The sequence below is a fragment of the Equus quagga genome, chromosome 3 (assembly GCF_021613505.1).
Source record: "Equus quagga isolate Etosha38 chromosome 3, UCLA_HA_Equagga_1.0, whole genome shotgun sequence".
Classification (NCBI taxonomy): domain Eukaryota; kingdom Metazoa; phylum Chordata; class Mammalia; order Perissodactyla; family Equidae; genus Equus; species Equus quagga.
In genome coordinates, this window is record NC_060269.1 from 141,716,430 (window position 1) to 141,730,990 (window position 14,561).

Consider the following 14,561-nt stretch of genomic DNA (forward strand, 5'->3'; position numbering starts at 1 on the left):
ATTGTTTTAAAAAATGAGGGAAAAGGCTGCTCAAAAGTTTTCTGAGATTTAGGAGACATGACCATCAAATATAACAGACAAATTAGCCCCTAATTTGAACATACTAACTGTAAAAAGACATTCTGGACGCACTAGAGGAAGTTTCAGCACAAACCAGGTATTAGACGATAGCAGGGAATTGTTATAGTTACACTGAAAATCTCCATGTGTTTTAAAGATGCACCAGAGTGTAGAAATGACGTGACATCTGGAATTAGCTTTAAAATACCTAAGTGAATAAGAATAAATAGAACAGGTGTGGCATAAATCTAGGTAATTGGTGAAACTGAAGAGGGGATGTAAGGGGGAATCGTTCTATCCTTTTGTATGTTTAAAATTTATCTTAATAAAATTTCTTTTTTAAATAAGAACAAATCACCTTCCCAGCGGCTTTGCCTGGTCATTTATTCCAACATAGTAAACTCTTTCTACTTGCCATTGTCATTGCTCTCTTCTGTCTTACCATCTTGTGAAATTATTTTTTTATTGATTTGTTTATCTTTTCTTTGTCTACCCTACTAGAATGTAAGTTCCATGAGAGCAGGAACATTTTCTATCTTGTTCCCTACTGTTCCTTTGTGCCTACAAAAATGACTGGCATATTTATAGCCACTCAGTAAGTATTAATTGAACGAATGGACTATAAAAGCTATGTGTTGTAGAAGAACTAGAAAATAAATAAGCAAATGAAGAAAATTTATCCTTTGCTTATCCACCCAGATGTCACTGCTCCCATTAAGTTTGAAAACTTAAGATTGAAATCCTTTCAAATCATTTGCTGGAAAGAATACACACACTCTCTCTCTCTGTCCTCCCAGAACTCACTACCGCAAATCATATGTAATTCTCTGTAAATTGTGTTTTTTAAATAATACTTTTAACATCCTTATGTTACTAAATATTTTTCTGCAGAATCATTTTAATAGTTAAATTGATTTACTTAACCACATAGTATTGTATTTTGTGGAAGGATCACATTATATTTAGTTCGGTATCTTTGGATATATAAGTAAACATTCTTGAGCTAAGATTTTGCACTAAATGTTAATTTTTACCTTAGAACAAATTCCTAGAAGTGAAATTGCTGCATCAAAGAGTATGCATAATGCTGTTAGAAGTCAAGGGGTGAGTTAGTAACCAGAAGGAGCGGGGTGGGGGGATGGTGGAGGTAGTGGCTTCTGGGTTGATAGTGGTAATCTAAGTGCTATTTACATAGGAATGTTCAGTTTGTGAAAATTCATTGAACTATGTACTTATGTGCATTTTTCTTATGGATGTCATTTCAATAAAAAGTTTTTTAAAACTCCTATAAGTCATTTTTGGATGGGCATGAAAAGGCTATTAAACGTATGGTCAGCAAACCTATCCAATATGACATTGGTGTAATAAGTGTACATTCAACTTTTTAAATAAAATGTTTGGTTAAAACTTTAACTTAGAGGATAAAGTAGTGCAATGCATGGGATAAAAAAGAGAGCTCTTTTTTAAATGTTTTCAAGGTATTGACTTGAAGGCTTTTGAAACTTTGCTTTAGTTCGGTACTTGTAGGAGTAACTGAAGAAAGAAAAAAGAACTAAAATGAAATTCTAATATGGCATTTGGTGGAAGTGCAGAAACTTTGTTCAATTTTACCAGTAATATTTTCCTAGTTAATGTAGTATTACTAATTTTTACATCCTAAATTTTCTATAAACACTTTACTCTGATTTATATTGTCCCTCCTCGTTATTAATAAATAGTAGATGAATTAATTCTGTGAGATTTCACTTATATATGCACTAAATAAAATACATCAGGAAGGTAATAACCTTCCCTTTTAAAAAAGTGTTTGACTTGCAGAGAGAGGCAAATGAGGGAAAGAAGAACCAATGTTAAGGCTTAATCGATGTCCTACTCTGATGTTATGTTGATTATTTCCCGCATGACTCTGAAAGTTTAACTCAGTGGTTAAAGTAGTAACAATAAAAACAATTTAAAATAAAATTTGGATAAACCCAAGGGAATGTTTTTACGCTTTGGTATTACTTTGTTAATAAGTTTGTGAGTTTTTTCATTAATATATACTCATTATGGCAAACTTGGGGAAAACCAAAAAGTGTATATAGAGAGAGAGATAATATATGTTATGTGTATATATATGTATATATATACATACACACACACATATATACACATGTATGCAAGTATGTGCCCATACACATATTTTAACTGCTCAAATTGTCGTCAGACATCACCATTGTTGCCATTTGGTATATTTACTTCCAAATTTTATTCTTTATTTTATTTGATTTTTTGGATTTTTTTAGATAGTTACATATCTCTATTCATTCAGTTTTATATCCTCTTTTTTAAAACATCATAATAGCATTCACAGTTTCCTATGTTTTATTAATTTCCTTAATGGATATGTTAAACCTAATTCTCAAGCAAGTGAGAGTACCATAGTTCATACAACCATTTTTTAAATATTTAAGACTCTAAAAATATATAAACCTATTTGTATATTGGATTGCGTCAGGACTAAATGGGTTAAGACATGTAATGCTCCTAGTGTAGTGTTTTGCACATATGTACACTATTGAAAAATATAGTTTTATATATTTGGATTTTAAGTAAGTTACTAATATTTTCTAGAAGTGAGTTGAATATAAATGGTTAATAATTGAAATCGTAGGAATCTCCTAGAGAGTACAGTAAGAAAAAACTAGAAAGAGCCAAAAACTGACTAGAACAATACATTGAGGGGCTAAAGGAAAGACAAGAAGACCCATTTAAGGAGATAGGTAAGAAGTGATCGGACTTAAGGTAGAAAGAGCATTAGGGTATTTATTAAGACTATTAACATAGGTTTGCATTAAACAGTATTAAATGTTAAATAGCAGTGATTTTGATAATCACTAGCAGTGATATTGCTTGTGATTAGCATTTTTATGAAATTTAATTGGAATATTTTCCCTTTGTCCAGACAACATAAAGTTTATGTGATATTTTCTCCTCTCATTAAAATTCACTTGCCTTCATGTACTGAATCTCACTGATAGTTAAATATTTAATGTTGATAGGTGATGTGACTTCAAAGATCCTTTAACTCATGTTGGTACTCAAGTATGGACTGAGCTTGGTGATTTGCTTGGTATAGCAGCTGGAGACCAATAACATGTCAGGGGTTAATATGTTTTTAATATATTTAATATTCATATTTAATTAAGTGATCATCAATCTTGACAATATTTCTGAAGAAAAATCTGTATGATTATTAGAACCTAACGAATATAGAAATTGATTATTAAAAACCCTTCTTAGCCTCTTTAACGTAAATGGAGTTTCTCTTTATGTGAAACTTTCCCATATAGGTATCAAACTTTTGACTGTGCTGTCATTTTCTCTCTAGCTGAACAAAGTTCATTGATTTCATGACTATTTGTCAGTCTAAATCTGTTATATATACAATGTTCCCTGCTAGTACTTGGTGTTACAGAATTGAGTGAGTCGATGATGAGTCAGTCACTAAGGCTTTGTTGAGGTACTATTGCTTTCTGGCCCTTGCTTGGGAAGTGAGTCTTGTGAGAAAATCAGCCAAGTAATTATATGTAATTATATATAAATCTTAAATAGATATTAGACATAGTTACTAACTCCTCACAATAATATTGGACTTTAGGTACTAAAGTAGGCAAATTATAACAACATATCATAAACACAGTATAGAATACAAAGGGTGCTGTGGGAGTATGAAAGAAGGGTAGGGAAAAATTAAGAAAACCTTCTTTAAAGGGATGATCCTGAAGGATGTGTAGAAGTTAGCCAGGCTAAGAGCACAGAGCATACTTTGAATGGACAAAGGCTAGATAAGAGATGAGAAAGAATGGTGTCCTTGGAGGAGGTGAGAAACAATTCTATATTATGAGGCTTGCATTTGTCTGCTTTAAATAGCTCCTTTATCAGGAATTCGCATGAAAACACAGAACTGAGAACAATTTGTGAATGAAAATTCAAATCTTGATTTTAACAGAAGGTGAATTCTAAGAAAATTATCCCAATAAAATGTTAATACTCAAGATACTGCCCGATTTGGTCATGGTTTCAATTTTTTCAAACACAGTCCATGTTAAAAGTTATCTCTGGTAGCGTCATATATACAACAATTACCTGATCCTGTTGAAAGATTACATTGGCCTCTTTTTAATTCTACACATTTTGCATTAGTTTTTGATCAGAAATAATTAAATTGTGATGTTAATGTCCAGTCTACAACCAGTAAATGGGAATAATTTGTGTTTATTATTAGGAAGATCTTTAAATATACTGAAAAATACAGCATAATAATCATGTTCCTGTCACTCAGAAATAATAATTGTGTTATTTGATTGTACTTGCTTCTGACACGTTTTCTCTAAAGTAACTTACATCCTTTCATTTGTCCTTGGGAGCAACTACTAATAATACCTATTTATGCATCTATAAGCAAAATAGTTTTGCGTACTTTAACAATTCACATAAATGCATACCAAATGCACTCTTGTTAATTTAATCCTATGACTTGCTTTTCTTTCTCATCAGATTAGCAAAAATTAAAAATCTCAACAACACCAAGTGTTGTCAAGGATGTGGGAAAGAAATTTGGTAATGTATACTAAAGTTCAAAATGTACATACCCTACTGTCTAGCACTTTCACTTCTAGGTGTATATCTTAGAGAAATTCTTGTACATAGACACAAGAAAACATTTAGATAGATTTCATTTCAGCGTTGTTTGTAATAGTGAAAAACTAAAACAGCCTAGGAACCTACCAAGAGGTGAATGGTAAATAAATTTCAATCTTTCTCTTTCTCTGTCTTCTACTTATTTTATATTGCCATAGAGAATTTAGCATAGTATGTGCTTAGTTTTTATCCATCAAGTTAATTAGTACTTTGGAAATATTACATGCAGAATCTAGTTATGATATGATACCTCTTTTGTGAAGGAGTGATGCTGATAGATGTAATCACCATTCAGCTAGATATAAATTATTAACAGGAGCAAGAAAATGCCCTTTATCCCCAGTCCCTCTTCCCAAGTTCTCTTTCCCTTTCTCTTTTGTTTTTTTTTAAAAGATTTCATTTTTCCTTTTTCTCCCCAAAGCCCCCCCCCCCCCCCAGTACTTAGTTGTATATTTCAGTCGTGAGTCCTTCTAGTTGTGGCATGTGGGACGCCACCTCAGCATGGCCTGATAAGCGGTGCCATGTCTGCACCCAGGATCCGAACTGGCGAAACCCTGGGCCACTGAAGTGGAGTGCTAACTTAACCATTTGGCCACGGGGCCAACACCTCCCCCTCTCTTATTGTTTTTGCTTTTCTAGTCCAGACAATCCTAGGGGTAACTCCTTTTATTTTTCTAAGCTCTTGAGCTACAGCCTTTGTGATGGAAAAAAGAATCATGATTTCAGCAAAATACATTCGTATAGGTGATAATACTAACAAAAACTGAGATTTTTTCTATAGATAACTAAATTTATCTAAAAATCCTTTACTTATATATTTATGTATTTTGTATTCACTACATAAATGTTCGTTGATTAAAGACTTGTGTGGCAGAAATATGTCGAAGGTGTATATTTTCCATTTTCACTAGATACAGACTATAATGTATTACTTTAGTTAGCAAATCCTTTTAGAACAAAACTTTTGACATGGGCCTAGGTGTGGAGAAGGGGTTATGGAAAAAAGATTAAAGCATGTCTCACCTGTTTAGAGTTCCTAAAGAAGAGGAATCAGGAGTATAGACGTAATTTAAGTTGCTCTCTTAAATATGGAACAGGGCTTAGGTCTGGCTCATCCTCAAGATTAAAATTAGCTATGACCAGGATTGTGTGTGGCTATCAAACCAGCAGTCAAGGAGTGGTACAAAAAGGACGAGATTACCTTTATTGCTCTAGCTAGGGAGCTACAGCCTAGTTTGCACAGCTAGTGTAAAGGAGAGAGACATGAGGTTCTCTCTACCTCTTTTTCTTTTTTCTGGTTTGTGTAATAATTTTAAATCAACTGTATCAAAAGTCTAGAAAAGTTTAGAATTGCGTATATAAGTTTCATAGGACACCTTTGACACAAAGGAAAAAGTACTCAGTTTCTGCTTGGGAGGATCTGGATCTTTAAAGATGAATAGGAGTTGGCAAGTTGAAAAGGTGAAAAGAGCATTCTAGGCAGAAGGAACCATGTACTTCAATTTTGAGAGATCTGACACCACGTGGTGTGTTTGAGGAACTTCAGGTGGTTAGATAGCAAGTGAGGGTTGAGATGATTTGGGGAAAAAGCATGAGATTGGGCTGGATGGATAAACTGGAGCAAGATCTTCATTGAATAATTGGTTAAGGTACTATATTCCGTATACTTTGTTACCTGTCCAGTCTCCCATTTTACCCTTTTAATCTAGGCACTCTAACCTGTAGCCATACTGAATGCCTTCCAGTTCTTCCAAATTCTGTTCAGCAAATATTTGTTAAACACTTATTGTGTGCCAGGCACTGTTCTAGGCAGTGAGGATACAACAGTGAATAAAATAGACATGTCTCTGCCCTCACATAGCTTATAGTCTGGTGGCTAACACTGGTAAGTATATAAGCAACAAGAATACAGCCTGCTAGGTGCTAAATAATATAAGTAAGTGTTGCAGGTCTAGGAGCCTAGAAAATGATGATCAACCAAGTCCAAGTTGTGTCCTGAATGATGGAATGCTGAGTAAGGTTTGGTGAGAATTAGGGCGAGTGTGGGGAGAGAAGGAAGAGAGGCTAAGAGAGGATTAGGAGACGTCTAGGTAGATGAAACTAACTGGGATTGTGAAAGCCCAGAGATGAGAAGCAGCACAGCACTTTCCCAACAGGTTTCCCTGCTCCCCCTCTCCGCTTGCACTTCATTCTCCCCACAGCAGGTTGCGCCTTTAGAAATGTAAATTAAATTGTGTCAGTCTTGTGATCAGAATCCTCCAGTGATTTCCTGTCTCTCTCAAAATAAAATTTAAATTTCTTACCATGGCCTACAAGGCCTACAGCATTTCTGATCTCATCTCACTCAGCCTGGCTTACTCCACTCCAGCCACCCTGGCCTCTTTGCTATTCCTCACGCTTTCCAGTCATGATTGCATATCACAGCCTCTGCACAAACTGTTTTTTCTAGAAGCTTTCCCCCAGATAATCTGCTTAGTTCTGGTACCCTCACTTTGTTCAGGACTCTGTTCAAGTCAAAGAGGCCTGGACTGATAACACTCCAGAAATGGCAGCCTCCTCAGCCCTACCCTTGTTATTCTGTCAGCTTACTGTGCTTTATCCTTCCAGAGTAGCTCTGAGCATCAACCTGAAATATGTTTGGTGGTGGTGGTGGTGTGTGAATTATCTCACTAGATCCTAAGCACCACGAGAATAGGTACTTAGTATGCCCTTTTTTACTGCTGCTCTCCAAATTCCTAAGACAGTGCTTTGCACATAGTAAGCACTCAGATTATTATTGAATTATACATAGTAGGTGATGGTAGGATGTTATGTTTTATTTTTTGTCATCTTTATCTTGCCAGCACACTTAAGTGTTAGGTAAATTTATATGGTAATCATAAACCACAGTTGAATTTTTTTTTAACTTAGTTGAATTTTTGAGTATATTTTTTAAACATTATTTTCTTATAATGATTCCTTTCATATAGCTTAAACTTTCAATTTTTTAGCTATCAGTAAAGACATTCACAGTATTATTTCTTGCTGTGTTTTAAATTCATAGTTTATTCTTTTTGACCTTGAAGGTCGTCATATTAGCATGTCCGAATCATTGAAGTTTTATGTCAATTCAGTATTAGAGTAATAAAATAACTGTATTTTAACAACAAATACTTAGGCAGTTGTTTCTAACAGGTTATTTTTCCTAAAATGTTATATTGTTATAAGTTATGTCTTCATCCCATCACAGATACAACCATAATATATTACATAGGCAATAATTCAACTGTTGTACATTTCAATTATTTAAAACAGTATAATTTTACATTGTGAGTTTTAAAAAAAATGGGTTATACATAGAGTCACACTGTACCTAAAGTGTATGTTCCACATATTGCTAGTCCTGGTAAATGCTAATTATTGTTCCCTTATTCGTCATCATATTTTCTATGCTGTATGTTTTGTACAACTTAATATCATTGCTACTTTCCCAAGGCATCATCTGGGCAGCCATGAATAGAAAACAGGCATGGATGAGCAGTCAAATGACTGTTCACTGCAAAACAGGGGGAAAGGTGACCAAGGATTGACTTTAAGCAGATTTTATTTCGTAACCTGTTTGTGTCTTCATATCACTTGCCAATGCTAGCTCCTCCTCTTTTCTTTTTTCCTGTGTAGTGCCTTCGCAGTCATGTCCTGTTGCTAAAACCGTGAGATGAGTTGGTAATGGCCACGTGTCAAGTACAATTGTTAATTTTTAGGTCGTGAATTAGTAGATCAGCAAAATATGAAATGTTGAAATGTAAAGATTACCTGTCTGTCACAAATATGAAGTTTTTTCTCTTGCAAAAATTATAGGGGATGGAGTGTTAGATCTCTCTACAAAGAAAACCAGCATAAAATCTGAAGAGTCATCCATATGCGATCCTTCTTCTGAAAATTCAATGGCTGGGTAAGCAATATCTAGGAAATGTAATTTAATATTGATATAAAATTATCTCTGCAGAGAACTCTTAATGCTACTCTGAGTAGATTGACATATATAGTTTTCCTCCGGGAGTTTGTCACTCATAAGTGTGTGTCTCTCATACCTTTCATTTGTCCTTTCTCTTTCTTTTTTATTCTTTCTGTTAAAGAAAAGTTATCAGAACAATCACCAAACTTTAGTTCATGTTACTAAAATGAACTGCCAACTTAATCATAGAATACAAACTAAGAAGCAGGATGAGTAAAGAGAATTTTTAAATTCAATTTTCAAGAGGCAATTTTAAGGGAAATATGTAATTTCACTATTTAATTTTTTTAAACAATCAACAAATTTTAAAAGTACTGTACTTACTAATTCTTATAGCTAGCTTATAGTGTTTACATTTTTTTCGTTGTGCTTTAGGTGTGGTGGCAAACTACTTAATGTATCTAGTAATCACCACAAAAAGTCCTTTCATGCTTTGAAAGCTGTCATTAAATTAATTAAATAAATAATTAGTAGTGAAATGCTGTTCTGTTGGATTTTTGGATTGTTTTTTGTAACTTTTGCATCTTCCCATTAATAAACTGCATAGGAAGCTTTTTTTGTCACATTTAAATCTTAGATGTAGAGTGTAAGTTTTTCAACTGAGGCTGTAGTAGTTTTGGAGTCATAAGGTATCGTAAGCTTTCTATTTGAGAAACTGAAAATTACAATGATACATTTGAAATAGAAATAACATTTATAATATCTAAAATTTACATTATCCAAATATAAATTATCTACCTGTTTCAAATTTTAAGTTTTTGTCTAGAGAAAAATTGGTCTTGTGGAAATATGGCATATTTGTGTTTGGAAATATTCTTGCTGCTACAAATTTCCTTTAAAGGGGTTGACTCTTTTATTACTTGTTTAGCGGTAACGTCACGTTTCTACTAACAAAAACTCCTTTAGGATTTGGGTATTTTTTATAATGGAAGTCTAATTGTACAAATAAAAATTATAAGTGTTGCTCTGCAAGCATCTGTCAGAGGAATAGCAACATCATGAGAATATTTTTACAAATACTGAGTTAGGATTTTATGTTCTTGGAAGGTCTGCCCGTTGAGGCCACCGTATGATTGACACATTGTCCTACCAGGACTGTAGCGTTTGCTTTGTTAAGGAGTAACTACTACATCTCACAGACTTAAAAGAGTCATAAGCAGTGATGTTACCTAAGCAAGGAGTATAATAAAGGAGTGGACCCTCCCCTTCCATAGCTGTGTGAGAGTCTCTCATGCATCAGTTTACCATCGTTTCATTCCATCCATCCAGGAGACTACACAGAAACAGAGAGGACTATGTGGAAAGAAGTGCTGAGTTTGCAGATGGTTTGCTCTCAAAAGCTTTGAAAGACATTCAGTCTGGAGCACTGGACATAAATAAAGCAGGCATACTTTATGGCATACCTCAAAAAACTTTACTTCTCCACTTAGAAGCCTTACCAGCAGGGAAGCCTGCATCTTTTAAAAACAAAACTCGAGATTTCAATGATAGTTACTCATATAAAGACAGTAAAGAAACTTGTGCAGTGCTGCAAAAAGTAGCCCTGTGGGCAAGAGCTCAAGCAGAGCGCACAGAGAAAAGTAAACTCAATCTACTTGAAACCTCAGAATTAAAATTCCCAACAGCTTCCAGTTACCTCCATCAGTTAACTCTACAGAAAATGGTTACTCAATTTAAAGAAAAAAATGAAAGCCTACAATATGAAACTTCACATCCTACTGTACAGTTAAAAATTCCTCAACTACGAGTAAGTTCTGTTTCAAAACCACAACCTGATGGTCCTGGTCTGCTGGATGTTATGTATCAAGTTTCCAAAACCTCTCCAGTCCTAGAAGGATCAGCTCTCCAAAAACTGAAAAATATACTCCCTAAACAGAACAAAATAGAATGTTCTGGGCCCGTAACTCACTCAAGTGTTGACTCTTACTTTCTACACGGGGACCTCTCTCCTTTGTGTCTTAATTCTAAAAATGGAACAGTTGATGGAACCTCTGAAAATACTGAAGATGGATTTGATCGAAAAGATAATAAGCAGCCCAGGAAAAAACGTGGCCGTTATCGGCAGTATGATCATGAAATAATGGAAGAGGCTATTGCAATGGTAATGAGTGGAAAAATGAGTGTTTCCAAAGCACAAGGAATTTATGGGGTACCTCACAGCACTTTAGAATACAAGGTAAAAGAAAGATCTGGAACACTGAAGACTCCTCCGAAGAAGAAACTCCGATTACCAGACACTGGGTTATATAATATGACAGATTCAGGGACTGGCAGCTGCAAAAACAGCAGCAAGCCTGTGTAGATTACTTGTTAGGAAAATGTTTGTACGTGTGTATGTGCGTGTGTGTATGTGTGTTTGTGTGTGTGTGTGTATGTGCACAGGTGTGTATTTGTGTGTCTATATACACACACGTGGGAATTACAGATGCTCACTCTGACAGGAGACATGAAATTTTACAGTTCAAAAACCACTTACATGCCTTTTGAAAAAAAGTTTTATTCAGGGTTTTCACTGTGGACAGAATTATATAGTTGCTTACTTAATTCTGATAGTTTGTATTTAATCCTTGTATAAATAGGTGAAAAAGATTCAGGTTTTCTTTAGTAGTCAATAGCATAAAGCGTTGTGGGAAAACAAGTAATTGTCAAGTGAAACATTTTTATAGGTGAAAGACCACCCCAGCCATTCAGTTAAACCATCTTATAATGGAAATATGATATTAATAGCTTTTAAACATTTTTACCTAACATACTTACAGTTACTGTAAGTACGTCAAACAACCAATCAGAGTTTAAATACACAGCTATCTCCATACTAAGAAAAATTAATATATACAGTATTAGGACACTACAGTGCATTCTATGAAATATGAAATGCACTCAAGTGCATCCACCAGGAATAGACAAGAAAACCTTAAATGATATGTATAATGAAATTTAATATTTATCATTTAATAGTTGTTTTAGCAGGAAGTTGGGGTTTATAAGGTATATACTTTTTGAAAAAAACTGACACATTGTTAACCCCAGGAGCTATAAAATCCTTTAATATAAGATGGAATACTAAGAACAAAAAGTAATTTAAATTTAATTATTAAAATAATTTAATTTTGTTTTTCATTTGAAAAATAAGCTAATGTGTAAGATTAGAAAAGAAAGTTGGAATGCAACTTAGAGCATGTTTATAATGTGCACAGAAAAAGCTTGAGAATGATCATTTTGGTTTAAATGTGCTGGTTAGTTGATGTTATGACTACTTTAAATTTTAAGGATTGTGATACACTCCTACTATTGAAAAACCTCAGTGTAACTTTAATATATTTGCTGCTGTGACATTTCAAAACATTTTCAGTTTATCAAAATGAATTACAGATTTCATTTTGGTGGGCGATACATTATCATTTTGCTAATAACCAAATTTGCAGTTTGTTCAGGGTCTTAAATAGATTTACAAATATTTAACACTGAAGCTGTTTTGAACTTTCAGTAATGTAAACTCTACTAATTGGGTAGTTAGAAGCTGGGCAGTGCATTTTAACTTTTACTAGACTCATAAAAGAGACCAGTAATTTTTATATAGCAGTTTTAAAATGTGGTTCAGAGTATCCATGTTGGATTTATGGAGTATGCAGTTTTAGTGGTAAAATGTTATAAAGCATGTGCCTCCATATAAAGATTGGGGATTTGCTTCATATGTTCACAATTCTCCGAGTGCCCCTTTGCTCTGTTAAAAGTCAGGTTCTGATCATTTTTCTAAGCCAGTTTTCCTAAGTCCAAAAGGAATACTTAAAGCTGAATTTAAAAAATAAGTGCACCTTGTCAAATACTTGTGTTTTTACACTTGTGTTTGTGTGTATCTAATAATCACATATACATGTAATACTAAAGAGATTTTCAGCTATTACATTGAAAAACTGCTTACATATGTATAAGGAAACTGAAGAGTGGAAAATACACAACCAAGTAGATATTTGGTCTCTTCGATCTATACTGAACCCTCTTCAGCAATTAATGTTACCTGCATACTAGGGTATGAATCCTCTTGCTCTTTTTTTTTTTCCCCAAGAAAGTATACATAATAGATTGCAAAACAGCAGATGTCAGGGTCATCTTTCTTTTTAAAGAATTAAGCCATATTTTGTGAGGGCCAGAACTTGGATTATTTAATATATTTCCCCTCCCCGCCCCCCGCGCCCCCAGTGAAAAACAAAGTTAAAGTAAATGTTTCAACACAATTTTATTGACCTCTTTATACAGAATTTTACTTGCAAAAATTTGGGGGCTTGAATGCATTACATAATATTTATATTGTATTGAGCTTTTTTATTCCTCACACTATATTTACATTAATAAATTGATTGAGAAGTTTATAGTAAAGGGATACTTACAGAACACTTTTATATCATTTAAAAGATGACCTGACCAAAAACTTTACAGGATTCATAAAATCAGGGATCATTTTGCTATTGACTTCACAGTGCTCAGTAGTTTTATAGGTAATATTATAGTTAATTTGCAGCGTTTTAGTACTTGTATTATTTATTTTTGGTCAGAAATAGTAAATTAAATATTTTTTGATAGTTTGTAGGTAATGATCAACTCATAACTTTTAAAAGAAACAAAGTGTTTCTAATTATTGAGTTAACTTTTGATTATACAAACTTGGAAAGGCAGGGAAATTTATGGGTTCCCCTTCCCCCCAGTGATTCTATTAAGATATTCTTTATGTTAAACTTTCAAAGTACTTTATAAATTTAGTTACCAGTTATTACTTATTAATTGACAATTTTCTGAAAAATCCAGTTTCAGCAGACTTTTAATGAAGGTGAAAGCAACCATTATGTGCTTTCTACTCATTTGAATGTTCCTCAAGTATTTTATATTTTAAAAAAAAAGAAGGAAAAGAAAAAACAGTGCCTCTGTTTTTAGAAAACTACTGCTCAGTAAAGTTGTTTAAACCATTTCTGGTAGCTAATGACAATTTTATATTAAATTGTATACTAACTTTAGTGAGACTGATTTTTTTAGTTGTTTACAGTGCAAATACTTGTATTTGTTTTTTAATTGCAGTATTTCCATTGTCGCAGTAATTTAGTAAAACTCTGTGGCTGCCTTGATTTTGACAGATTTTGTTAATATAAACTGATTGTTAGGCAATTAGTTATATTTATGCATAAATCAATTGCACTATAATTCATGAATTATTTATTACAATATTTTCTAATGAATTCATGTATCTGTCTTGTGTTGTAAATGTACTGTAATTCTGTTCCTACTTTGTGTTGTTATATATCTAAATCTGATTGTATGAATTTTAATTGTTCAGTTAACGTGTTTCTAGGTTGTAATTTGTAGTAAAGCACTTCAATGCTTTTGCACTTAAATTTACAACACTGTTGGTGTGTGATTGATTTACTCATTCAGTAAAAGAAAAAAAAGAAAAGAAAAGAAAAAAAACGGCTACACTGACTTCTTTGATTCACTCTAGGAAGCAGTTTTATTAAGATTAATATTAGCAATTGACTTTCTCCAAAGAACTATTTCATCAACAAAACTTTTAATGGGCAGAATGGATAGTAACATGGAAAAAATAGGCAGGATGTTTTGGTTTATAAATCAAATAGGAAAAGGTTAGAAAAATTTTTAGCATTGAAAACAAGGGAGCTATAGAATATGCAATTTTAGAACATTTATATGATCACTTGAGAATATATTCTAGATTAGAGACTTATGTGTATTCAACTATTATTTACTCATATTTAGGTTTTTATTTGAGGTTCTAACATGCAAGAAATGTGGAAAAGAAGAAGTTTGAAGCCAAGTA

The 14,561-nt window shown here is 33.3% G+C and overlaps 1 protein-coding gene across 2 annotated transcripts in view; it reads left to right on the plus strand.

Annotated features, from left to right (window-relative positions):
* The window catches only part of LCORL (ligand dependent nuclear receptor corepressor like), a 150,855-nt gene that overhangs the window by 107,294 nt on the left and 29,000 nt on the right, over positions 1–14,561 (plus strand). For both annotated transcript variants that reach the window (XM_046655816.1, XM_046655817.1), the window contains exon 6: positions 8,581–8,674. In XM_046655816.1, the coding sequence (XP_046511772.1) occupies positions 8,581–8,674 (94 nt within the window). The remainder of the gene's footprint in view (positions 1–8,580; positions 8,675–14,561) is intronic.